Source organism: Pseudopipra pipra, chromosome Z (assembly GCF_036250125.1).
Source record: "Pseudopipra pipra isolate bDixPip1 chromosome Z, bDixPip1.hap1, whole genome shotgun sequence".
NCBI classification, from domain to species: Eukaryota; Metazoa; Chordata; class Aves; order Passeriformes; family Pipridae; genus Pseudopipra; species Pseudopipra pipra.
Genome location: NC_087581.1, coordinates 31,475,696 through 31,501,074, shown reverse-complemented (window position 1 = coordinate 31,501,074; position 25,379 = coordinate 31,475,696). Strand labels below are relative to the sequence as shown.

The following is a 25,379-nucleotide window of genomic DNA, read 5'->3' as shown; positions in this document are numbered from 1 at the left end:
AGGCAGTCAGTGTTTTCCATACTATGGACTGTTTAATTTCTACTTCAAAAACAACGAAAAAACCCCAAAACATACTACCAAAACTGAACAACCTGCAACATTTGAGATTTAACATTTTGATAGGAATTTTCTTTGGAACGTTAATTTGCAGTAAAGGAAAAAGTAGATAATTGGAAAAAAAGGAAGAAGATAACATACAGAAGTAGTGCTTATTATCCATAGCATAAACTTTTTTGGTATAACTCTCATGGTTATCTTGGTTTGGTTTTGCTCTATTATTGTGTATTATGATGATAACTTTTTCTTGTATTATTCTCAAGATGTGCTGCCATTTCACTGCTTTCCTTTCACTAGGGGGTTCTTTGTATCACTTCCTTTGAACAGTGTAGTTCCTTCCTCCCTGAAATGTCTTATATGGTATCTGTTCTTTCTTATAAAGAAGCAGGAGTGTCAATACATATATACTGAATATACAAGACCTCATATGCATTACTCCTACTCCGAACTGCTACACTACGGTCTGATGCATTGTTTAGAAGCTTTCCAGTGCAGTTCTTTGACTTCCTTAATTCAGCTGATATAACTAACAGCTTCATTTTTTCAGTGTAAGGATAAAAATATTATACAATTGGTAACAGTTACTGAACAAAGCTGGTAATGGAAAATTTTATTATTGAAAAAGTTGATTCTTCTCAACTGTGAGCTGCTACAATTTAGTACTTCTAACTCTTCTAACATTTGAGGAATGGGGGGTGGGGAACCCAACAAAACTTATCTGTCTGTCATGCTATTAAGTGTTGCATGCTGTTCTGATGTTTTATATGAAACAATTTATGTTGTCTTGACCTGTCAATTTTTTTCCCCCTAAATGCTTGAGATTTTAAAGTCCTTAAATGAATGAGTTTATTGCTCAGTGGCATCAAATTTGAGTTCTAGTTTTCACTGGATCTCAGTCTCTAATTCTGGGATTGAATCCCACCTTGTTTGCCAGTCTGTAACAGATGCAATTTTGCCCTCAATACAACAGGTGTAGTATTTGGACCCAGATATTACTATGTGGTTTCTTCATATTGTGTTTGTTTTTATAAACTAATCTCATCATTTAATCCCATCAGTCTCACTTTCTTTCTTGTTTGCTCTCCTCTGTTTACTCACTTCATCATTCTTACAAAAACTTCAGAAAGTCAGAGATAGACTTCTTGAATTGCTGTGCTTAGTTCCCAGCTGGTGCAGTTAACCACATTCTGTCCCTTCTGTAACATCTGTGTGATCCATCTTTGAAGTAATGGTGTTGCATATCTCTAATACTCCTAATGAAAGGCAATTCCAGAAGGTGGCAGCTCTGATGGTGAGAAGCTCTGCTCTGATTTTCTTCTTGCTTGCATTCACATGCCCATTTATTGTTGTGTTAGAATTGCTCCATGGCATTCTTCCTTTGTAACCTTCTAGAGAGAGCAGCCACATTCCCTCTTGACCTTTGTTTTGTTAGCTAAACACACCAACCCCTTTTACTCTCCTCTTACAAAGAAAGTTTACTTTTCCCCTGACCATTGTAGCTCATTGCACTTGCTCCACTCTCAGGTCTGGATCTTGCCAGTTCAGGTTTCTTATTGTGTGTCTGTGGAGAAGGTGTCTAATTTAAGCATCTGATTTTGGAGGAATTTTTCCTGTTAAATATCTGTATAACTTATTTATTGTGGCAGTAAGAACTGGGAAAGAACTTGAATTAGGAGTGACAGCTTCAGTGTTAGCATCTTTCCCAAATAATAAGAAAAGGAAGGTGAACAGACCTTTTTTTTCTTGTTTTTCATTGTTTCTGTGCTACAGACAAATTTCCGATAACAGTGACTGGTGATGTGGCCTTAGCTTTAATGCACTTTCAGTCAGGAGAGATCATCAGACATGATATTTTTATGACAAATATAAATTATGTGTGAAAGGTGTTCTTTAGTTTCTAGCCTTTCATTGAAAACTCAGATTCTTAAAGTGTTAGCTCCCATGGCTTTGCTGTTGCAGACTCATTGTGGGACTCTTTTGGAGTATGTTTTTTTTTTTCTCTCTTAAGAACTGCTTATTTATGGAACTAGGAAACCACTGAAATTCTGTGTATATTTCTATTCATTCTGGGTAAAATACCCTTGAGTATCGAGTAGTACTTGAAACTGCTCTGAGTATTTGAGAGATGTTTTCTCCTGGATTAAAAAAACCCTAAACAGAGCAACCCACATAGGATATCTATCATAGCAGTTTCCTTATTTACTAGATCACTGTATCTGTACTGTAGTATATTTTTAACTTTAAAAGAATGTAATTTATTTGAGACTGAGACTGTGGCAGGTGAGCAAAGGAAGTCAACTCATCGTCAGTTCTATTTAACCTCAGTGTTGCTATTTTTTTCAAAATTCTGTGCTAATAGGGACACTTTGAAAGGTTAATTTCAGTGGTTTGTGAAAAATTTGAGCAGGAAAAAGACATAACATTTTGTTTCCTTGTCTTGGAGTCTATATGTGTTTATAAGCAGTGGTGTCCTATATATTGACATTAGTGTGGCATAAGAAAGAATGAGATAAAAATTACTAAGAACACAACTGGAATCTCTTGGTTTCCAAGTATTTTATATGTAATTCTCAAAAATGTAGTCTTGTAAAGTAAGTGTAGGTAAATCATGATTTCAGCATCTTCAGGAGATAAGAGAAATACATAAGAACCCCTTTTACTATTTCCAAAACTGTTAATACAGATGCCTGTCTACAATAGGTAACCACATATATATGAAATCCCTTTATGTCTTCAGAAAAACTGTGTTCATTTCATTATATAATAGGAGATTGTAATGTGTGATGCTTGTAAGTATTAGATGTTTTGTACTTGCAGTTTTGTTTTTTTTTATCAGTGTGGACTTCCTTACAGCTGGGATCTTTGTAGTTGGTGAAAATCAAGTGAACAAATTCTTTTTTTTGCAGTTGAATATAAAATGTGCTGTTTTACAGGAAATAAAGGAGCTATTTTAGTGGTGCCTAAACTTTTTTTTTCCCCCAGAGGGGTCTATAGAATTTCTGGTAGTAGTTTGACCAGACAGACTTATATATTAAAGAGATATTTTCAGATCAATTTTGAAATAGCTGCTACTTCTATAATGTACCAAGATTTTGTATTTGTCTGTTTGTTTGCATTTGATTTTTGCATTTGTAAATTACTTCTTTTTTCTTGGTAGTCTCTTTATGAAAGTACCACCTTCTGCAAAACTGTGAAGTGAATATAACAGTTAATTACTTAAACTGGTTATGCATTAAGTTCTATCCATTGCAGTGTGAATTAACAGAAGTTTTGAGCTGGTATAACCTGAGCAAATTCTTTTTTTTTTTTTAATTGCCTTATCCTGCATCTTTTTTTGGTGAAGGGCTCTGCTTCTGAGACCAGCTTGCCTTTTGGTTGCTAAATGCCAGTTGTTATTTAAAATCTACACTCCTCTAGCCACTCTGGAAATAATTTAATTAGTATGCAGCTAAGGGGGTAGTATGATCTGTTTCATTTATGTTAATGAATTTGAAATTCTAAAAAAGTAAACTGAGAGATTTAATTTGTTCTTTTTGTTTGTTTTTGTTTTTAGTGCTTGGGAGATGGGAAGTAATGATAGCTGGCACCTGAACTAAAATATCTGTGTAGGCACTACTATCCCAGAACTTCAGGATGAATGGGGATATGCCTCATGTTCCCATCACTACTCTTGCAGGGATTGCTAGTCTTACAGACCGTAAGTACTCTTCTTTTTCTCGTCTTTTCTATTCTGTTTTCTACCTCTTTGGTAAATATCGGCATTTTTAAAATACTGAAAAGATTTTTGTTTTAAAAATTCCTAGAGTTAAATCTGTTTAAGATCAGATTTTGCATTAAAAATGTTCGTTTTGTTATTGCTTGAATTTTAAAAATCTGTCCATATAAAACATGCTAATTTAAACACAAAACGAAATGTAGGTTTAAAAAACCCTTAAGGAACCCTGAAAAAATATAGGAATTCATTATTTGTTTGGAATATCATTCAGTAACATATCCGTGTACCACACAAAGAAAGAAGATACAAATAAAGAAAAATATATAAATAATAAAGTGTTTCTCTAAAACATGCATCCTGTCATCTTCCCTGAAAAGAGAGATACACAGGATTGAACTGATATGCAAGTAACAAAGAGACTTGTGGAATATGCTGAATATATTTGAAACCTAGTTCCTTAGTTTTGAACAAGGTACAAAAAAAGTTGCTTTAGTTTATAGATGCAAAGAATGGCTGCTAGAACAGAGATAAGCAGCTGAACCTATGAGTCTTCTTTCTTAGCTGTTCAGCCTACCGAAGGGGCACGTGAAGTGTGTTTGCTGACTTAAATACGTCAGGAAGACAAAATGCAAGCAAAGGAAAAGAACTATTTACATTAAAAGCTGATACAGACATAAACCCGAATGGTTATAATGTGACCAAAAATAAATTTCTGGTGAGAAATAAGAGGAGATTTATTATAACTATAGTGAGGTCCTAGGACAACCATTGCAGTTGTGACAAAGATGCATCTTGTTATATTGAGTATATAAAGTGTAAGAAAGAATTTATATCTCAGTTTTCTGTCTGAGGATAATTGGACTCAGTGACCCAGGTGCTTCTTCCAAGTTCTTATTTTTATTGTTACACTGTTGAAAATTGGAGACTTTCCAAGAAACACTGGAAGTATATACCCAGCAATTGATTTTAGTTGCCTACAGTAAAAACAGCAGATGTATTGGATGAAAAAGCGCTCTCCGTGTCCTTCTGGGATTCGGAAGTAAAGTGGAAGATCCTGGAAATGTATTTAGATGTTTATGTATGTATTATATTATGTATGTCTAATAACAGCCATCAGGATGCAAATAGTAAGTTTCTGGCTGTGGGCAGTTTTCCAGCATTAAGCATTTGCAGGTAAGATTACTTATCTGGTAGAAGTCCCTGATCAGACTCTGGTGCAGGAGTTTATTTAAACACTGGACTGGAATGGACAAGACCAGTTGCCCTAAAAACAGGGAGGACATGATGCCTAGAGGCAGTAGAGTAGCCTAGCTACTGTTTTAATCAATATGTTTTGCTGATTGTGCTAATTTTCTACGTTTCAGGCATGTTCAAGGTAATCTGATGCAAGTAATGAAAGTTAGCTATTTAATATATTATACACTTCTATTTGTATTTTTTTCCCCTGAAGTTATTTCTAGTGGTTCAATTAAAACCTTGATCTCAGGGATGTGATCAGCCTGCTAACTTGAAGTTAGAGTCAGCTTGTTTTCCTGGACACATGAAAGTGACTTTTCTATGTAGCTAGGTTTTTGGTCTCTTCTGGCTTACCCTCTTCTGGACTGTGTAGCTCTACCAATCATGTGGTCAAGGCTTCTTTTATGGTACACTTGTTATGTATGAGGACTTAAGAATACCTATGAAAGTACAGTGTGCTTATAATGTCATTGAAATAGTGTTGTCACTGAATCTTTCTACTGAGATTTGTGAATAAGTTTACTGGCTGAATTGACATTTCAGTGAACATACCAACCAACAGTACCAACCTTTCTTGAGAAGATAACTAACATAAGAATAAATACTACAGGAAAATATTAAACTAAGAATTTAGTTAGTGATTTTAATTGATTGTTGGGTTGTTCGGTGGTTTTGGTGGGTTTTTCTTTATTTTCCCAGACTTTATAAAGTGGGAACACTACTGAAATATTAAGATCAGAGCAGAAAACTGAAAGTATATCCTCAGTGCACTTACAGTACTGCACATAGCTAGAAGAATTTTGCATTTCTTTTCTTTATCAGTGCTTTTGGCTCCCAGAGAAAGCTACCATAACATATTAAATAGGTTAATATTTTGGAATGTTTAAAGAGTCAAGTGGAGATGTGGGTGTGGGGTGATAGGGTAGGGGTTCTGTGTGAGGGGGATGTGACTGCGTGTGTGTGTTTGTGATAAAAAAAAAATCTAGACATTTTCCCTATGTTTTAAATGTAGTTGTCAGGTTCTCTTTCCGTGGTTGTATGTTTGTGTTTCATGAAATGATTCTGAAGTTCTTCCTGTTTTCTGATAACAGTTTTGAACCAGCTGCCTCTTCCATCACCTTTACCTGCTACAACAACAAAAAGCCTGCTTTTCAATGGACGGATAGCTGAAGAGGTGAACTGCCTTCTGGCTTGCAGGGATGAAAATCTGGTTTCACAGCTTGTCCACAGTCTCAATCAGGTGTCAACAGATCACATGTATGTATTTTGAACTTCTATATCAGACCACTATCCTTATTCCTTGAAATCAAAATTAACTGTATTGAGAAGCATGTTTGTGAGAATCTGAAAGTTAGAACTTGAAGTTTTTTCATTAGGCTTGCAGTGTAAGAGTCAAATATTTCAGTCAGACCGAATGTTAATAATTATCCTACAGCCCTTACACGTAACTGTGGGGGTTATTTTATGGATCTGATGCTTATTCCCTTCTTGAAAGTTAGGAGTGCAGATTTCGTGGTGTGATTGTGCAATACTAATTTGTGTTCAACATAGTTAATAATGCGCATAGACGATTTACATACCCAAAAGGAAACCTGTGTCAATTCTGATCAGGTATTGAACTTAAATATTTTAAGAATTTAGCTGTCAAGTACACTAATGTATTCTCTTTTTGTTTGTTTTTTTTTGTATTTTTATTTTTCTCTGATGTCCTTTGAACTACTTTGTGTTGACAACCCGTCCTTTTCCTACATGTTCTAATAAATTGTTTTGATCCAATGGAGGTATATTTTAAAAGTCCTCAAAGCAAACAATAAATGAAAGCACAGATGCATTTACAGAAAATCCATTACATTTTTTTGTGGTTCAGAGGGAATCCTGTGATCTCCAAGATGCACTGATTTCCCCTTTTCAAATTAAAAGATTTTCAAAGCATTGGGTTGAAACCGGAATATTATACATTCATCATATCTTTATTTTCACTCCTAAAATAATATATTCTTGATGTTGTGCTGAAGTGTTCTTTTATGAAGAAGATCTGATATAAGAGTGGGCATAAGAAATTTCTCATAGTAGTCTGAAACGGACAGCCACAAATATGTGAGTGCTTAGTAACAGAAAATAATTATGAGGACTAGTAGCAATATTTCCTCTGCCATTCCTTAGAAAGAAAGAAAAAATAAAGACAGGAAGCAGTGCTTTGCAGACTTGATTTTTCCTATATTTTAACAGTAAATTGTCTTCTTTCATTTTGGTTTTGGTTTTTTTTTTGGTTTCTTTGTTTTTGTTTTTTTTTTTACTTGACTCATAGTTTCTTATAATTTGAAAATGCATTTGCCTCTTTATTTGCTTACTTCCACAATTCCAGAGAGTTGAAAGATAACCTTGGCAGTGATGATCCAGAGGGAGATATACCAGTCTTGCTGCAGGCTATCCTGGCAAGGAATCCTAATGTTTTCAGGGAGAAAAGCATGCAAAACAGATACGGGGTACAAAGCGGTAAGGATTTTTGATTGTTTATTGATTGCATTTTATGTTGTTCCGTAGGTTTAGGGGACTGATACAAACCACAAATATATATGGGGCACAGCTGTTGTATTTATGCCTTGCCTTGTATTTGATATTGATATGAAACTGTATACCTTAACATCTTATAAGAGCAATTGTATTAGAATAAGAATGGTATTTTTCTAAATACCAGGTATTTTTCTAAAAATGTTTCATTTCTCCTCAAAGTTCAATCTCTAGGATAAGTGGTTAGATTTTATTTTAAAACAATTTTATTTGATTTTTTTATGACTAGGTTCATATATTTGTCTTAGTAAATAATTGAAGTCAGGAAAATATGCCTCGATCTTACTGAAAATCTGAATGATTATAGTTCTTAATAGTTCTGGAGTAAGGAATAAGGTTGAACATGCCATACTTAACAGCTCCTCCCTCCCATTCCTCATCTTAGTGGTTTGTGATGCTCTACAGATTTTATTGTTTGACAGCTAATACTCTTCTGAGCTGTAGTGAGATATACTGCTGGATAGCGAACATGAGGGAGAGAGCAAGTTTAGAACAAGAATTGTTTTTAGTTATGATCAAATAGTGTAAGAAGGAAGTGTCCTAAGCAGACACCCTTCGCTTCCCCTTCCTCCCCATCGCTGGCATATTTAGTTTCAGGTAACACAACAACAGTATTGGAACGTTTATTCCCTGTCTTTTGATAATAATCCCATTGTCAAAACAGTCTTCATACAGCTGAGATTTTTGAGACCATGTTTTATTGCCAGGTTGTCTGAACATACTGAGTCACATCATCATTCGTTGTCAGGCCTAACTTTGTACAGGAGCAAAATGTTAATTTTATTTTAACCCTTTTTCATCAGATGACATTCTGGTTGCCTTCTTGCAACTTCTGTCTTTCATTTTATAGATTTGAGGGAAGTGGATTTATTTGTAATTATTTATTTAAAATTGGGATACCGTTTAATTTCAGTTTTCATATTACTTTTTTCTCTTTTGCCTCTCAACAGTTTGGCTTTGTCTTTCAGCAGATGTGTTGGAAGATCAGCTAAAATAGCTTATTGCAGTAACAGTATTCATAGCATCATGTAAGGTTCAGAAAGGACTGAATATTCACTTCAAGCTATTTATCAGAACTTGTGAATTTGGGGAGAATAAAATCTTATGCATCTTTCTGTAAACAATGACTTCAATAATTTTTTTTTTTGTACAAGAATTCAAATGAACTTGTCCTGTGAAAGGAAAAAACTTTGCTCACATACACTTTCAATAAGAGTGAATATTTGACTGAAAAATCATCTCTTGGTGAGCTGTCCCAGCTTAAATGTGCATGATGCTGTAATACAGTTTAGTTGTACAAGAATTTTTATGTGACCTTAAGCTGTGTTTTTATGAAGTACATTCTTTGTCATATTGGTAAGAATGCTACAATGGATTTTTACATATCACTTTTTTCCAAGAAAAAAAAAATTGTGGTGGAACTGGGAGTATATGTAAGGAATTTCATTCTAGTGATGTTGCTGATAGGATGATGTTTTCTCAAACCTGAATATTACCAACATGCAGAATTAAGGTTGCATTTAAGGAAGGTCTTAGATATTTGAAGTGCAGAAATGCACAGTGGAGCCATAAATCTGCTGCTTAGTGATATAACAACAATGTGAAAAATGTGCAAGAAGATATTATAGTGCTAGTGATTAATTTCAGACTGATTTCAAGCTGTTTGAAGTTTAGGAAGCAGAACATAAATAGATATATTTTTAAAGCATTTGAAAAGAGCGCTCTGTGCTTTAAGCACAAAATTGAAACTTTGTCTGTATAGTTCCTGCTCATATGGATACTCTGTCAGCTTTCTGTTAGGAATGGAGTTTCATCTTCACTAGCCCCTATGTGAGGTAACCAGTATCCATTTAAGCAAATTTTGTAGGACTTCAGAAGTCCCCATCTGTTACTCAGGAAAATGAAATGTGCTGTGTATTGAAGTAGGGAAGTATCTTAACTTTTTTAAGCACAGCATGTTTCACTCCTGTTCAGGGCTAGTTTTATTGGGCTGGAGCACTTGGTATGCAGCACTTTGGCTTCTTTTCTGTGGGATTATCACATCTCTGCTGGGGAAAGTGGAGGAGAAAAGAGGGTGATAGGGAAGGTTTCTGAAACTAGTTTTACTTGTGTAAATATTGCGATCATTGAAATCAGTAATACCAACTGTGGGATTGATAACCTCTGGGCTGGGGACTTTGTCAAATCTTCTGTCTAACCTTTGGTTTAAAATACCAGTACTGCTAAAGAGCTTTTACCTATGGCTGCAGATCACTTGCTGCTGTTTGCTTGTGAATTCTGACACTTTTTTAGCTGCAAGACATTAAATTCTGTCACTAAAATAACTTAAAATTATTTAGTTTTTGTGTTTCACTATCACTTTAAGTATCATGCAGTTGTTAGAGTATTCTTAATACCTGTATCAAAGAGAAGAAAAAAAAAATTCCTTAAATTCTCCTTAGTAATGATGTGAATCAGAACAGAATAGAATAGAGTATTTCAGTTGAAAGGGACCTACTATGATCATCTAATCCAGCTGCCTGACCACTTCAAGGCTGACTAAAAGTTCAAGCAAATTAAGGGAGTAGTCCAAATGCCTCTTAAATTGTTTCAAGAGCATTGGTACATGTGGTTTGCCAGCTGGTTCAACACCTGAGCTTCCAAAGCATGACTGTGAGTATTTACAGACCATGGGAGCTTCCAGCTGGGATGGTAGTTCTGCTTTGCAATTGAAATATTTCAGCACCTTCTTTGATAGCATTTCTTACGAGTGTAGTGGAGGTGGAATAGAAAGCTTTTTTCTCCTGGTAGAAAGAGACCACTAGACATTACAGGAGCAGTCAGAGTATCTTGCAGCACTCAGCCTAGGATGATTGATTGCTATACTTGCTCCAGTAATTGAAGATAAGGTGTTCTTCTGTCTTGTGAGTCTTCCAGTGTGTACCATACATGACATCCTGCAGTGCAGAATATATGTCCTGTTTTAAAATGTTTCTATTTACTAGTACGTTTCAGCTTGGAAAGCTCTAAGGAATAGTAGAAGGAGCTACTGTTAATGTTTTATAACACAGCTTTAGGAAACACTTTTTTATGTCATGATGTAAAATGGACATCGTACATGTAATTTCTAATATTTTCTAACAGTTGTGGGTAGATGATCTTAATGTCTGTAAAATTTATAATCTCATTAAAGGTTATCATCTCATTGAATGTAATAGTTTCTGAAATGAGAGACCTCACTGATTGAAAAGGAAATGTGTGTAAAGTAATGCGTCTTCTCTTTAATAGGGATGATGATGTCGCAGTTTAATATGTCTCAGAATTCCATGCGTGGTAGTCCTGCATCTTCCAATTATCAACAAACCACTATCTCACATAGCCCTTCCAGGTAATCCTTGCTTTTATGTGGGGTGGGAGGGTCAACGACTTTCAAAGTCGTCCTACACTGACAGTCAATTCTTGTTGCAAAAAAGTGAATTGAAGGTGAGCTTTGCATTTGTCTGACAGCAGGGTAAGTTTCTTCAGATGGCAAAGAAACATTTTTCTGTCAGTGAATTAATCCTTGTATTCTAAGGATTTGTCATGATTCTTCTCTCTCTCTCCATCCTGTAGTTTGGGCAAACTTTCTTTCTGGCCTAAGAAGTCCCTCTGCCTCCTGCCACCCTCTGGTTGTTTTCTGCCCATGTCAGAGGCTGAGGCTGGTGGCAGGAGGATAGGAGAGAAAAGGCTGATGTGTTCCAGCATTCCACTACCAGTTTAGCGGGATAGTGGGAATGAAGACTTGTAAAAGTGTAGAGTGCTGCTATAACAGTTACATGAAAGGCCTCTTGGAGAAAGATAGACCTGGTGGTAGTCAGTCTTTCAGCAGCACCCTCATCAAATTTCTGGTTCCATTTTAAGTTTTTGAGTGTTAGCAAGTATCATGTACCTATAATCTAGGCCTTTATTAATATAATAAAGTACTCTGGACTAGAGGAGAGAGTTCTGCATGTAGTTTCAACCCAGGTACTGGACTTCAACTAGTTTCATTTTCAGCTATTAGATGTCATTAAAATAAACTGATTTTAGATTTCACTTCAAGTAACTGTTTGGTAAATTAAACGTTCTGTATCTTCACAACAACCAGTACACTTTTTAACTTTTGTATCTAAAAGGGACATTGAAGAAGGTTTTTTTGATTTGGGAATATTGCAATAAGTAGTACGAAGTATTCTTGAAATCCTTGCAAAATCCTTGCTGTTTCTTTCTATGGAATCTTACCTTCACAGGGTTGCTATCTGCAACTGAGGGTTGTGAAAGTGTGTAATGTACTTTCTGATATATTTATTTGGTTATTTCTATTTTGAAAAGCTCATATAAGAATGTAAGTAATAATGTGCATGTATTATTGTCACAGGTCAAGGTTATTTTTGTGACTTCCTATCTGTAGAATGAGTCTAAGATAAAGCCAGTGAAAGAGAAAGTTGTATTCAGCAGACTTTGGGTCAGATCCTACCTGTCACAGTCTTGATTCTTGGCAGTGTAGTTCTGTTAAATGAAGTTATTTGACATTTTACTGGAAAGTGATATTTAGAGTAGATGGCTCCTTGGTAATCCTAGTGATCTGATTGTTGATTAAAACTTTTGCTTTCACTTTCATTCAGACTTCTTAGGCCTAACTTTTGGAAATTGCAGATCTAATTTTAATACATATTTGTGTCATTTAGGAGGAAGTCTTGTGTATTCTTTTTATTCTATTCTGGCTTATTAAGCAATAATGGCAGTTGAAAAGGTATCAATAGTTTAAATACTGCTTTTGGAGGAGGTTCTCCATTGTGTTAGGTTTTTCTATCTTAAAGAAATTTTATTAAATGTTCTGAATGTGTAATATTCCAAAATAAATAAGTTTGTCTAAATTTGCTTTTCCAACTTTTAAAAACTTGGGTTTATAAAAAAAACTTTTGTTTTGTTTTTAGCCGGTTTGTGCCACCACAGACAAGCTCTGGTAACAGATTTTTGGCACAACAGAACAGTCCAGTGCCTAGTCCATATGCTCCTCAAAGTCCTGCGGGATACATGCCGTATTCACACCCTCCAAGTTACACACCACATCCTCAGATGCAGCAAGGTAAGTCTGATGTTTGTTTTATTCTCCTGTCTCATGTCACCTTTGCTTTCATGAGTACATTTCATGGCTTTCTAACTCCTTTGAAGGAGTCACATGCTTAATGCAAATCTTTGAGGCAGGTATATTTAGGCTTTGATTTCCTGGCTGTAAAGAGCGGTAGTATATACTTTGTTTAAATAGAAAATAAATAAAAGTGAAGAAGAACAGTTAAAACACATATTCATGTTGCAATGCTCCCTTATTTACACACATTTTGCATGGTTGTCATATACACATGACAATAGAAAAAGTGAAAACGAACCAAAAGCTTATATTTGTTAATTGTGAGCATCACTTGTCTGTACTAGTGAAAACCTCACTTTTACCAATGTAATGTAAGTTTTGCTGGCAGCTTATTTAGCCTTACCAACCCTTTTTAGTGTCTACCAGATTAACTCTAAATTGGGTAGAATTATGCTCAAGGTATGCAGTAACTGGCAAAGATGACCTTCAGAACGAATAGATTTCTTTGTTCTTCCCTTTTCTAAAAACACTCTTGAACACATGAACAGTGCTAAAGTATCTAGGGCATTTTTTGATTGGTAAGTAGAATTCTCATTGGATTCTTTTAAATAATTTTTTTCTTTAAGTTTAGCATTTGGCTTAGAATATATATAGCTGTTCTATATGTAATATTGTATGTCTCATGAATATCTTGGAAGTTAGAAGGTAGTGAATGCAAATTATATAGAAGTAAAGAAAATTTTCTGTAATCAGCAGGGAAGATCCTGACTGTAATTAGAATAGATGTGGAGAGGAACTTGGCTAATCTCTATATGGAATTTAGAGATTAAATCCTCTTGAACAATCTTAGATATCTATTTTTGGTCAAGGTATTTGTGGCAAAAGGATTCAATTAAAACGTTGGATTCTTGTTCAGATTCCAGACCTCTTGCATCCAATTTATTAATATCCACTGTTAGGGTGTTTTCTCTGAAACTTTTAAAGAGTTAACAGGTGTGTGAATGTGCCAGTATAGTTACTTATATTTTTTTTGTATTTTAGCTTCTGTATCCAGTCCCATTGTCACAGCTGGGATGAGGAATCTCCATGAAAATAAAGTTTCGAGCCAGTTGTCTGGAAATTCAGCTAATCATCATGCTGATAATTCTAGACATGGCTCAAATGAAGACTACCTACAAATGGTGCACAGACTAAGTAGTGATGTATGTTACTTAAATCAGTTTATTATGATAAAGCAAATATTTACTTTGATAAAGCAAGTACCTGTATAGCTGACTTAGAAGTCAGATATTTTATGACATTGTTGATGTATAAAACCACTGAAGATATATTTCAGTTTCAGATATGTACACTCAACCATGCAACTTTTATATGTGAGATTTAATTTTTTCTGGATCTCTGTTTCCTTTGAAACTGTTCGTTACATTTATTCTGATGAAATTAGGAAATAAAAAAACTTTGCATAATCTCATATGTGATCTAATTTTAAAGATATGCTAGAGTGTCTCTAAATACTGTAGCAATATCTTAAGGCAAACAATACTAGGTTCTAAATAGGTGTGTAGTTAATTTATCTTTCTAGAGAACACTGCAACTGTCAATTTGACTAATCTGTTGGATAATATCGTAGTGTTGTAAGGGCAAGAATTCTATGGAGATTTTTTTCTTAGTGTTCTCTTACATGCTTTTATGGCCTGGTTTCTTTGGAAGATGCTTTCTCTTAGTGACTTTCTTTTGTGTGAAAGAAATTTCTTCTGAAATTTTGAATCTAAAGGAAAAAAGGACCACATTTTTCTCACACTTTTTCTTTTGAACTACTGATTAATTTTCTTCTTCATAAGCATCTTATCCTTTGGATGAAGCTTGTTGAGATTCTTCTTTGCACGTTTGGCACACGGTCTCTTAAAAAATCATAAATGGAGAGCATCGAATTTTTTTTTATCTAAGCCTGGCAAGAAGCAGGAAGCAGACCTTTTTTTTGTGATCGTATGTGTGGGCAAGTCTTATCTTTCTAAACTAGCTTGTGGAAGAAAAAGTGTGCTATTAATACCAGACTCCTTAAATCCTTATCCCTTTTTTTTGGTGTAGAGCTCCAAAAGAGTTATTAGTTTTATTATTCATCTTGCTTTTCTCTTAAATGTAACAATTATGTTGATTAAAAAATATTTGCTAAGAAGCAGTATCCTAAACAAGAGAGTGTTGTAATGAAAGCATCTCTCATAAACACAAGTCATCAGATGTTTTTCTGTCTACTTCATTAATGCAAATTCTTCAAAGTAGGAAGCTATTCTTGGCAGTAAATGTACATATATCCCTTCAACTGTGTTAAAGGGACATTATCAAAAGATCTTGGTTTTGTTAAGACAGTTAACAGAACATAGTTAACAATTAAGACAGGTGTTTTTGGAAAGCTTTCGTATTAGGATGATTACTTTCATAATTTTAATAACTAAATATTTAAAAATATTCATCCCTAATTTTGTGGTCCAAGCAATGCAACCACATCCTAATTCATGAAAACTTAGATGTGAAACTCTTTCAAAATGGACAGACTATGAAAACAAAGTATACCCTCATTGATTGCTCTAATTAGAGAAATAATAAACATAAAGAGTAGTAAATATTTTAAACTTGCACTTTTATGCTTTTGTGCACTTTTATAGTGGTGCATATGTGCTGCATGTGTTTTATTTGTAATTACACCTTTAAAAGCTGATATTAGAAGCTATCATGCAGAAAACAGTTTGAAGAGTTTGGATTAAAGTTTTGCATTGATGTATTAATAATAAGATGATGATGATGATGGATCATAATGTTGCAGCCTTTTCTTCTTTGGAGAAGATCTTTGTGAATGAGGATTATAAGAATCATAAAACTTAGAAGCTTTCATTACTTTAATTTGTTTTAGTACTTTGATGCTTTAAAAAAGTTAAGTTACAGAACATTGTGTATTTTCAATGTATGAGTCTGTAAAATTAGTAAGTGTACCCTTGAAGGCTCACTAAACGCACATTCAATTTAAGGACAATTTTTTTATAAACTTCAGAGCATTCCTAAAATATAATTCATCATTTGGTGATTCTCCAAATTAGGAGTCTGTAAATGCACATTTCTGAAAATTTGTCAGCTATTGTAGGAATGGCATCTGTTCCCAAAAGGTCATGTACTTAGTTAATCTGTTTAGTTAATTTAGTAAAAGTTGTTTTTGCCTGTGTCCTTGACAATCATAGTTAAAGAACCTGTCCTGTCCTAATAAAACGTACCTGCTAAGAAGTTACTAAGCTTATTTTTCAATACGTTGGAGGGTTTTTTTGAGATTTATTACAAGTCAAAGAAAAGTCGGTTTGAAAAAAGAAATCAGTTCCATAATTTCAGTGTAGGAGAAAAGTGAGTAACTCAATGGAATATTAATTCAGTTTGACTTAAAATAATATCATATAAATTTAATATGCAGTTCATTTTATTGTGCAGGATCTGAATATTAGATTTCTTTGCCCGTGAGAATTTCCTCATATGAGGCAACAAGTCTTTTTGCGAGCACTGTTGCAAAAATAAGTGTAATTAATGCCACATTGTAAGTTTTAGGTTTATTGTGCTGTGATAGGAAAGAAAAAGAGTTCTAATATGATTTTAAATGCCCATGGATGGTGAAACAGATGGAATCTGATTTCTCATGGATTTATGTTCTTTGAGGTGTAATTCCTTTTATTCCATGAATTTCAAACTCTTTCCTATTCCATGAGCAGTGTCAACTACACCTTCACAAGGTATACCCTGGTCGTGGTCCAGTCTATGAATGCCCACATGGACATTGGCTGTTTGGCCATTATCTGAGGGAGTGTGTAGTTGCTCATCTCTGCAGGCTTCTGTCTCCTTGAAATACTGATTTAGCTTTCTAACTTACTACTGGCTGCTGTTTTTTTTTCATTCGGACACGTAAAAATGTAATTGCAGTTGAACCTTCTAACGTTCTATTAATTGGGTTGAGATTGGTCAAAAGGATAAAAAGTATTTATCAGATAGACAATTCAGATCTGTAAGAGAAAAGGTTATGTGAAAAAACTGCCTATGTCCAGATACCTCAACAGTATCTTAGCTGCTGAAATAACCAGTTTAATTAGGAAACATTGAATAACATTGGAACTTCCTTCGAAGACTTTCTTCCTTTGTATGACTGTACTTTTTGAAAGAATGCACTTTTTGCAATTTGTTTATAATTATAGAAGTAGTCTATTAATAGATTTAGGGGTTGTTAGCTTGTTCTTTCCCAAAAAATTCCTGTAGATGATGTGTAAAAACCAGTGCTTAAAATGGGAAATACTGTTCTATAGTTGAAATGTATTTAGGGCACTGAGAATGAGAATACTCATGACCAACAGAGGGCTCCGTGAAAGCTTTGGAAAAACCTATGTAAAATTCTGAATGGAAATTGGAATAGTGAGGTCCATATTTGATTTTAGAATGGTGTGGGGGTAAAAAAGACATGTTTACATTGCTAAAAGTAGAGCATGGACATCATTACTTTGCAATTAGTATTACACTATGAACAGGTTTGTCAGAAATTATTGCTTGAATTGGAGCAGGTTGGGGAAGTGCTTCGTATTGCCATTGAGTTATTTCCTATTTAACTCTTAAGACAGACAAAAACAAGCTAAAGTTGCTCCAGTTGTGTTTTATACAAGACTATTTCAGGTGCTACAGTGGGAATGCTAGAGATTTTGTTCAGTCCTGAGGTTTGTAGGCTGGAGGATGTAGATTAATTTGTATAGTATTAATACTTTGTCTAGGCTTGTCTAATACTAATTTGTTGAACCATAAAAGTAAGATGGCTTTCTAGGTAAGTTTTAAGGCTAAGTTAACTGAAAAAGTGATGAGTTTGTTTTAAAAATCTCCATTTTATACTCAGTTTCTTTCAAGTGGTATTGTACAGAGGTCATGTATCTGCTCTTCAGCTCTTCACTATGAGTGCTTGCAACAAAAAGTTCTAAATGGAATCTTAAGTAAACCAAAGTGCTTATCTAGTTAGAAGACATGTACAAAGATTTATTTGTGGGTGCGTATTCTGGTTATAGATTCATTTTAAGGCTGATTGTGCTATGGAGTATTGCTTTTATAGTAGTCTGATATCAGTCAAAATTTCAAAGATTTGAATGTAAAGAAATATTTTGCTTATATTTCTTGTATGCTGTTTTGTCCAATCCATTTTATCAGTACATGTACTAGTTTCAGTTTGTAACAGATGTTCATGTTCATAATGTTAATTTTTTGTCATTGTCACTTTAGGATGGCGATCCTTCAATAAGGAATGCTGCGTCTTTTTCCTTGAGGTCACCACAGTCAGTCTGCTCTCCAGCTGGAGGTGATGGAACCCTTAAAGGTAGTCTAGAAGTCCTATATATCTCCATTTCTTTTTCCCATTTTCAAAGAACAGAGATTGTAAAGTGGTATTTAGTTTTTTCTCCTGAGTTCTGTTTTCAAATTATACTAAAGACTATGTCATTGTGTTTTGAATGCAAAATTATTTTGGGCCCTGAGCCAGAAGAAATTTCTGATGGTCTAAAAATTAACTAATCATCCTTCAAACTAACGCTCAAATTCACGGAGGACAGAAGGATTTAAAATCCTTTCCAATATGAGGATGGATTAAATGCTTTATATGAACGGTTTCACTTGCTCTGCATAAGAAATATTTTAAAGGCAGCATTACGAGTATTGAACTCTTAACCAGCTCAAAAGTGTTTTAATATGCAACACTTGTTTGAATTACAATCATGAAATTTTAAAAACATGAAAATAAAAGTAGTTCAATGAACTCAATACACATAGCATAAATGAAGCCTGAAAACCTTAGCTGTGGAGAAGGAGTAGGATGAACTGTATGTCAGTTGAGGGGGAAGAGAAAAAAATCTCTTCAAAGTTATTCTTTATGCCAAAATCCACTTGTCAAGGTAGGGGTTTGGAAGTATTCTTGCTAATTTTCTTTTTCAGTGCTTCTATGTTTACATGGCAGCAGTTGAAAGATGAAACAATGCTTTCTTCTCTTTAACCCTGACAGGGAGAACAGGGGATGAGGGGGATTACAAAGAAGATGAAGGTTTTATGCAGCTGGATAATAGACATCTTTGGCAGGGGTGGACCTTAGGACAGCCTTCCCATGCCTGTGAGGAGATTCTCAGGAATACTTGAGTCAGGTTTTTCAGTGTGTGGAGGAAGGATGAGATACAACAGACTCAAACTTAAATGGGAGATCTAACTAGGTCTTAGGAAAAGCTTTTTCACTATCAGGACAGTCAAGCAGTAGAAAAGGTTGCCCGGAGAATCTGTGAATTTTCTACCTTTGGAGGCTTTAAGGATCAGATTGGATAAAGCCCAGCATAATGTGCTTTGAGCACAAGAATGAATTAAAGATCTCCTGAGTTGGTTCTTAACGGAATTACCCTGTGGCTCAAGTGTCAAGTGAGAAGAATGTGTATAGGATGCCAGCAGCATGAGTATTTCAGGAGGTCTTGTGCAAAAGGATTTGTTGTAAGACTTGTGTAAATGGCGAAGACTAAATGCTGTTACTTTTCTCTCTGTGTCAAGCTTATGGGTTAAACAATGTTGTGAATCTAAGCTACTTCCACTCAGATAAATATGATTACCACCCAGTCAGAATAATACTTGAATTATTTTTTGCGTTAAAGTTGCTGCTGTTTCAATTGGCTGTCTCAGAACCCAGTTTTGAAGGAATACATTTTCAGATTATTTCTGCAGACAATCTGATTGTACAGTTCAGATTGTAATGTTTCAGCATTAGAGGGACGGAAAAAGTGCAAGAGGAGCCTTTTGATTTATTTGCCTGTATGTTAGCAAAATACTTAATGGTCTGTCTGGGAGGACAAAAAGAATGGCACTAAGCATAACCAGTCATAATCAGAGAGAGATCTCAGGAAGGATGTTATAGTATCTAAACTTTCTTATGTGACATAGAAACTTGAGACATTTACTGAAGATATGGGTACAGACTGCATTTCTGTACTTTTGACATGGAAGCAGCAAGAACTTCTGGAGACTTGGAGAGAGTCTTGAATTACCTTCACGCTTAATGTAGTTGTCTGTTTGACAGAATATGAATGAAGAAGAAGCTTTTTTTGCAACCTAGGCAAATATTTGGGAGATGGCAGGACTTATATTTGTTTTTTGGTTGGTTATTCACTTAATTAGCAGAGTAAAACTTCACTGTTACAGAACGCTTTGCTTCACTTTTGCTCCGGTAAATGTACCAGAGCAGCTGAATTTTTATCTAGTAGTTCTAAGCTGGTTTTTGTTCCATATTTTTAATGTAAATTTTTTGCTTTTAACTATGCAAAATACATAATGGCTCTGCTTTCATACTATCATCTGTTGCTACACCCACTTTTAAAAAAAAAAAATTTCTATTAATTAATTTATGTGGAATTATTGTGGAGTGTTTTCCTTTTGTTGGTCTGATAAAATATGCAATGTATTCCATTACTGAAGATTGATTACTCATCAGAATCCTTTATCCATTTGTTCCACTTTCCTACTGCTCTGGAACCTCAGATTTTATTTTACTTTTTTAATTTATTTTTTTTGAGACAACTTTTAAAGGTCTCTGTAATGAAAACCTTCTACAATGTTTTTAGTCCATTGCTTTCCAAGAGGATTGTTCATATGATTTACCAGCCTGTTTCCATACAGTTTCCTAAACACCTAGGAAAACATCTGTAAGGACTATCAACAACCCAAATATGAGATTTTGTACTTTTTTCCAGAAATTAATTGTATTCCCTCCAGAAATTGTTAATGGGCATTTGATTACTTTCCAAATAATTTGGAAAGATTACTTTTGTTTTCTTAGGACTTTATAAGGCTTCTCCAGAGAGATTCCACTACACTTGGTTTCTGAATGTGTAGTGGTAACAAGACGAATTATGAATCTTCTCAAATCTGTAGTGTAGACTTCAGTGCTCTCAAAGGTACTTGTTAAGAAAAATGAGATCTTACCCTCTCTCTTTCAAAAGAAAAGCAGAAGAAATTTGTTCGAGGATTTTTTTTCTGATACAGTTGAAGTAAGCATTAATTCCTGTTTCTTTCTTTAAGTCTGAATTTTTTTATGCAAGAAGGCTTCTGAATACAGCCATTCTAAGCTAGAACAGCCAAAGCCGAGTTTTTCGTGAAACTCTTCCCTGAAAACTATTGTAAAGTAAATATAGTCTGTCCCTAAAAACCTCCCAAATGCATGTTCTTTATCTGTCTCGTAAGCTATCCCTTTAAGTTTGAATTTTTAATTAAGTTATGCCCTTTGTAAATGAATGTCAATGTTGCCTGTTAATCAAAATAAGTAATAATTTCTCCATATCTAGTGCAAAACTTAGGAATGTTTCCAGAGGAAGATTCTAGGATTTTAGAAAATCCTGCAGGAAAGGACTTGGGGACTTGCCATCTTCTTACATGCATGTTGGCTGAGCTGTACCAGTATTGCTCCCAGTAACTTCCATATATTTTAAAATGTCAGTAGTGGAGTTTCCTCAGTTTTGCCATGCAAGCTGTTCGAATTCTTAATGCTAGAAAGCTTTTCTCTTAATGCTTAGCATGAATCATTTTGTTGCAGTTAGGCATAACACTTCTTGACTTCTTTCCAATAGGCAAGGAAAAACAATTCACATCTTTTTTTCGTAGCATCATTATCATGTCTTGCACTAATCTAATCTATGAATTGAACAGCTCAGTTTCTTTCTGTTACCTTTACTTAAGTCATCATTTCTGAGCTTCTAATTGTCTTTGATGTTTTTAACTGAATTCTAATTAGTCTAGATTGTCTTGATGTTTTACTGTCCCAAGTTATAGATACAAGTCTATTAGAAGACTTAGAAGGATGAGTAGTCCGAAAAGTGCTGGAGGCAACTTTGTGTGGTACTACTGTTGTATATGAGAGTATAGCTGCTCTTTTCTGATAGCTTAGATTTGTATTGCAAGTTGTTTTAAACATGCTACTGCCTTTCTGTAGAGCTTATCTGTCTTCCTCTCATGTTTTCACAATTCACAGATGAATAAGAAGTTTGTGCTTTTTCTCACTAACTTCTTTTGTTTCAAAAAGTTACTCAAATTAGTAAAAAAACCCTTTTGATTCTGTTTTTAAAAGCAGTGATGGGCCTCTCAAAGACTACAAAAGCAATAATGATCTTCAGATTAATAAAATATTCTCTAATTCTGTTGCATAAGAAGTTGTTAAAATTAAATACTTTAAACTACTGTTGTGACAGTGCTCTGGAGAGCTGCACTTGTTCCCATATATCTCTTCATCCATTTTTACTAAGAACAATTGACAGGGTATGGAAAAGTTTCACGGTAGGGTATACTGCAACAGCAAGTTTTTGTCTAGATTATACTTCTCAGTTTTTTAGTGAAATTATTATGAAAAGCTATACCAAAGGCCTTGCTAAAGTCCAGATACAGCACTCAGTTTTCTTTAAGCCACAAGACCTACTGCTTAATGGGATAAAATTATTTGGATTTGATGATACCTATTCTTAACAAATTAATTTTGGAATACTTCTTCCTTATTATCTCAATGCTTACAGAGAAATTGTTCTTCTAGTATATACTTTAATCATACAGACTATGTATTATACTCTGGGCAGACCTCTACCACGCCTTTGAAGCAACTGTTTTTTCCTTTTTGAGTCTGCTAGAGGCACAAATTCCCATGGTGATTATTACCAATTCCAAGATTGATTAGCCAGAGTTCCAGGGTGAACTTGTCTGATCCCATTTTCACAAAAATATTCCATTTATGTGAAATTGGTAGATAGGATCATGTTAAATTAAACCAGAATGAGACGCTTCCATTTACACATTGTACCTGCAATCTGTTAAAATCTGTTGACAGTAGTGAGTTCCTCAGATTCTGTCATCACAAGGTTTGTAGCTTTTCCAACAGACAAACATCGTTGTGAATACAGTATATATGCTCTGGAGCCTCCCTTAATCTTTGTTCGTGAAGCCCAGCCATGACAATACAATTACTCATATCTGAAATCTTAATAATTAACATGTAACACATAAGCATTTCCTAAAGCCTCTCTTTCCAAAGACTTTTCCAGTAAAATGTCTGGAATGTAGTATCCAGGTTTATACACCAATTTGGTACCCATTTAAATAATGTTCCGGGAGTCTCGAGAATCACTTTCCAATGATTAAAAAATGTGCAGCACTTGAATGTTCCTGAAGTTTCTCTTCACTTTGCTATGAACTGAGTGTTAGACGTTAGTCTTCATTTCTTCTCTAGCAGTTTCTTCAGCTTTCATGCTTAGGGAATGATACTTCTGGCAAAAGAGGATGTGGGATGAGTGAAAGACTTTCTGTCAACATCTGAGAGCCTTTGTCTGCAAGGGAATTAAAGGAATATGAAGATACTGCCTTTTGTGACCCTTTGGAAGTTGTTATTGTACAAGTAGAAAGCTAATGATTTTTTGAAATTCTGTGTGTGAGTCCTAAGTTCCTGGTAACCTTAATAGTTGTTTTTTCACCATGTGGATCACAACGAAGAGTGTGATCAGTCGTGTGACTTTGATGCATCATCTTTGAAAGACAAGTGACCTGAAGAAGCTTAGAGATGATCAGAGAAAGTGTCATGAATGCTTAAATAAGATGTGAGTACTGTGGTGTGATTAGATGTGCAGACAAAAACCATAAGGTGGAGATGTCAGTGTTATGTGAGGTCTCCTGGACAGGAGACCTATTTGTTTGCTATCCAAGTTACTGATGCCCAATGAGTGAGTGAGCCATTCCAGGTGTAAACAAACAAAAAGTGGTTTTGAAACTTTACATTTTAAAGAAGGCTAAGGCACTGTCAATGACAATGAAATTCTTTTTATAGTTGATTGCATTTTATAGGATTTGATATCAGTCAAGAGTCACAGAGAAAAGGTGCTTACAAGTTGCTACAGCAGTTGATAAAACTTTTTCCATACTCAGAGCCATCTACTACTAGGAATCCATGGAAAAACTAATAAATATAGAGAACCAGTCCCAGAATTATCATGGGTGGTCAGGAAGACTGTTTCTGAAAGACTAGGGAGATATTGTTGATTGTTGTGTTTGTTCTCTGTAGAGCCTCATTTCCTATGATGTTACCTGCTTCTTGACTACATTTGATGTTACATGGTTGACTCCTAGTATTTACTGTTCAGTAATGGTACAATGACCTTCCTGAATCAGTGGAGAACCTCCTTTTATTTCACAAGCTGTACATATTCCTGCCGTATAAAAAGAAATTGCACAAAGTTCTTTTAATGATACTGTGGAAAATTAACTACAGAAAGTCAGAATTTTTTTTTCTCCTGATTTGCCACTCAACCCTAAATATAGACTCAAAAGTTCCCTACATATTTCTCTGTTCTAAAAGAATATTCTGAAGTTTGGTTCATTCCCGAAGATAATTTCTGAAGATCTTCCTATTATTTACTACACTGACAGCATTTTGTAGAACAGATCTTCCCAATGCTGGAATCTCAACTGGTTCAGTAAACGAGTCATAGCTGTCTGTCTCTGTATTCCTTAAAAAAAAATTTCTTCTGTTGTCAGCAAGTCTTGTAACATCTTTGTTCTCAGACATATAATGGCCAAGACTTCTCCCATAGGAATTACTCCAGACCGACTCCAACATTAATAGACAAAACTCTCTCTTTATAATTGATATTTTCATAGAATCATTAAGGTTGGAAAAGACCTCCAAGATCATCAGGTCCAACCTCTGGCTGAATACCACCCTGTCAGCTAAACAATACCACCAAGAATCACATCCAGTTGTTTCTTGAATACCTCTAGGGATGGTGACTCCATGGTGACTCCCTGGGCAGCCCATTCCAATGCTTAACAACCCTTTCAGTGAAGAAATTCTTCCTGATGTCCAACCTAAACCTCCCCTGGTGCAGCTTGAGGCCATTTCCTCTTATCCTGTCCCTTGTTACCTGGGAGAAGAGACTGATCCTCTGGGGGCTACAAATCATTTCAGGTAGTTTTAGAGAGCGATAAGTTCCCCTGTTTTCTCCAGACTAAACAACCCCGGCTCCCTCAGCCACTCCTTAGAGAACTTGTGCTCCAGACCCTTCCCCAGCTCCATTGCCCTTCTCTGGACAAACTACAGTACCTGTCCTTCTCGTGCTGAGGGCCCACAGCTGGACACAGTGTTCAAGGTGCAGCCTCACCAGTGCCCAGTACAGGGGGACAATCATTGCTGGCCCTTGCTGATGTAAGCCAGGATGCCTTTGGCCTTCTTGGCCACCTGGACACACAGTTGGCTTTTGTCTGAAGTCTTAGCATTGAATAGCATTGCAGTACATGTTCATTGTGTGATACCTGTTCAGCAGTGCTAATGTTTATGGTAGACTGAAACCGTTAGACAATGCTTCGTATTTTTCAGTTTCTTTTCACCTCAATACATTCATATTGTAGCTTCTAAGCCTTTTTGTCAGGGGCTTAACCATCATTAAATGTCTCAGAAATATGTGAAGTTATTGGTAGAGTATGTTCTCTTAAATGCAGTTTATAGACCTTACTATTAAAACCTTTCAGGAATTTCCTTCAGGAGGAAGATATTTTCAAATACCTATTCGTAGTGCTGCCTAGGAGAGGCAAAACTTTACTTTTGTTTCTTCATTTGCTGGATTCTAAGTATGTTCAAAGAAATGCACTGAAATCCTTCTG

General features: G+C 35.1%; 1 protein-coding gene across 6 annotated transcripts in view; it reads left to right on the top strand.

The window, feature by feature from the left end:
• The window catches only part of NIPBL (NIPBL cohesin loading factor), a 162,531-nt gene that overhangs the window by 65,399 nt on the left and 71,753 nt on the right, over window positions 1-25,379 (top strand). For all 6 annotated transcript variants that reach the window (XM_064643011.1, XM_064643017.1, XM_064643014.1 and 3 more), the window contains 7 exons: window positions 3,611-3,754; window positions 6,100-6,265; window positions 7,374-7,504; window positions 10,847-10,946; window positions 12,514-12,665; window positions 13,710-13,870; window positions 17,952-18,045. In XM_064643011.1, the coding sequence (XP_064499081.1) occupies window positions 3,691-3,754; window positions 6,100-6,265; window positions 7,374-7,504; window positions 10,847-10,946; window positions 12,514-12,665; window positions 13,710-13,870; window positions 17,952-18,045 (868 nt within the window). In that variant the 5' untranslated portion in view covers window positions 3,611-3,690. The remainder of the gene's footprint in view (window positions 1-3,610; window positions 3,755-6,099; window positions 6,266-7,373; window positions 7,505-10,846; window positions 10,947-12,513; window positions 12,666-13,709; window positions 13,871-17,951; window positions 18,046-25,379) is intronic.